General features: G+C 36.3%; 1 protein-coding gene across 1 annotated transcript; it reads left to right on the forward strand.

Moving 5' to 3' along the window:
* Positions 1–460: 460 nt before the first annotated feature.
* Positions 461–640, forward strand: QBC33DRAFT_457587 (uncharacterized protein; the record flags this gene model as incomplete). The annotated part of the gene is made up of 1 exon (XM_060424864.1): positions 461–640. A coding segment is annotated over one exon (180 nt), but the record flags the coding sequence as incomplete, so codon positions are not given.
* Positions 641–2,238: the final 1,598 nt, after the last annotated feature.

The raw sequence follows: 2,238 nt of genomic DNA on the forward strand, positions 1-2,238 counted from the left end.
GTAGAAGCATATTGCAATTGCGATTTCAAACTAGTATTTAAACAAGGCGTTTAGAAAAGATATAGGCAAGGATAGCAAGTTTGACAAAGACAATAAAGGCATATTAGACAGCATTTGGGATTTGCAAGCTAGATATAGCATGCATATAGCAAAGATAATATATGCATAAAAGTTGTAGCAAAGAGTGTTTGAGATAGTTGCATGGCAAGATTAATTCTAGGCAATTAGCTAGAAATGGCACTGATTTTTTAGGTTTAGCATAGAAGATAAGGTTGCAAGGTTAGGGTTAAGGGAGAAATAAAAGCTAGACATATTTAATAGCATGCAAAAAGAAGCATAGTTCTAGCAGTTTACGCAGTTGCAGCAGGTAGACATAGAAAGTTAGTTAAAGGTTATAATAAGGAAGAAGGCATAGTTTTGCAGCATGCAAGAGAGGGTAATCTAGGCAATTATCTAAAGGAAAAGTCTGATTATGCAGGTGGCAGGGATAAGGAAAGGTAAGAGCATGTTGTTTATATTGCTAGCGTTTTGTTTGCTAGAAGGAGTGACAATTGTAATAGTGCTGTTAGTAGCATTGCAAAAGGATTTGCATAGGCAGTGCAAGTTATGCAAGATTAATTTACATGTTTGGCAAAGCTAGAAGGCAAACTAAGCAGTATTAATTATGTTTGTGACGCTAGAGTTGGCAGTGACAAAGAGTTTCTAGTTATTTGTTAACTAGTTGCAAGCATAGGAGTAGTTAGACTAGGTTTTTGTAAATAAGTGTTATATAGTATTAGATAGCAATAGGATATTCTAGCTGCAGTTAGGCAAGTTAAGCAAGGTGTTGTAAAAGATGGAAGTGCAGGTAGTGTTTTTAACAGTAACATTAGCGCTAGCAGATATTAGAAAGTTTTTTGCAAAGATAAAAGTAGATAGGCAGCAGGTTTGTTTATTTAAGTTAGCAACGATAAAAAAAAATGTAAGTTACTAGGTAAAGAAAGTTTTGATAGCAGAGGAGGAAGACAAAGAGGTGTGCTAGGTTGTATAGAAAGGGTTAGAGAAGTATAAGAGTAGAAAGGTAATTGTATATAGCAAAAAGGTCAAGCAAGTAGAATAGTTGAGAAAGTTGTTGTTGTGTCTAGTGTTTTATAGCAAGGTAGATACAATAAAAGGCAAGACATAGCAGTTGAGAGAGTAGGTTAAAGGTAGTTAAGTAATTGTGACAACAAATGCGTTAGGGATAGGCATTAACATTGCAGACATATAGATAGTAGTATATGCAAAGACATTGCATTAGTTGCAAGATTATGCGCAAAAAAGTAGGCAAGCAGGGTAGAATAGAAAAGCAAGCAAGGCAGTAATGGTTTGCAAAAGCAGTAATAGTTAGAGGTGGCAAAAAGAGAGGATAGGCAGTTAGGTAAAGCAAAGAGAGGAAGGCAAAGATAGGTTAGTGTTAAAGGCAGCAATAAAGGAGTTTATAAAAGGGTTACAGTGCTAGCAGGTAGTATTAGACTAGGTAATAGATAGGTAAAAAGGCTATGTATATTGCAAGAAAGGCAAGAAAAAGTGCAATGTATGCAAATGCAAGTGCAAGTGCAAGGAAAGGTTAGGGTTAGTGTTGGGAAAGACAGTGGCAAAGGTAGAGAAGCAGTTAGGTAAAAAAATAGAGGAGTTTTTGCAAGCGCAATGCATAGCAAAGCAAAAAAGGCGACAGGTAGAGAAAGAGGCAACAAGGGAGTACAAAGAGGCAGAGGCATTTTGGCAGTAGTTGGAAAGTTAGGTAGGTTGTTGCATATTGTATTAGATGGTAGGAGAAGAAAAGCAGTATTATAATGCAAAGGAGTGTCAAATGCAAGGCAGCAAGAAGTAGAAAGATATAGAAGATAGGATATAGCAGGTGGTTAGAAAGATAGTTACAAAGCAGCAGTATGAGAAGTTTTCAAGGTATTTATATTGCAAAGTGCTGCAAGCAATATGCAATTAGTAGAAGGCAATTGACAGGGATAGAAGGCAGTTTAGAGAGGTTAGGAAAGTTAAATGTCAATATAGTAAAGTAATAGTGCAGATGTTTGTAGAATTGGCAGCGCAGCACAAAAAAAAGGCAAGGCAAGTAATGCAAGAGTTGATAGAAAAAGACAAGGCAAATAGGCAAAAGATAAGGCAGTGGTAGGAGTAGTTTAGGAAAAGGATTAAATAGGCAAGGTTAAAGGCAAAGCAATGGTGTTGTGTGTTGGTATATTTAGGGTAGTTAGAAGA

The sequence above is a fragment of the Phialemonium atrogriseum genome, assembly GCF_030411735.1.
Source record: "Phialemonium atrogriseum strain 8032-3 unplaced genomic scaffold QBC33scaffold_24, whole genome shotgun sequence".
NCBI lineage: Eukaryota > Fungi > Ascomycota > Sordariomycetes > Cephalothecales > Cephalothecaceae > Phialemonium > Phialemonium atrogriseum.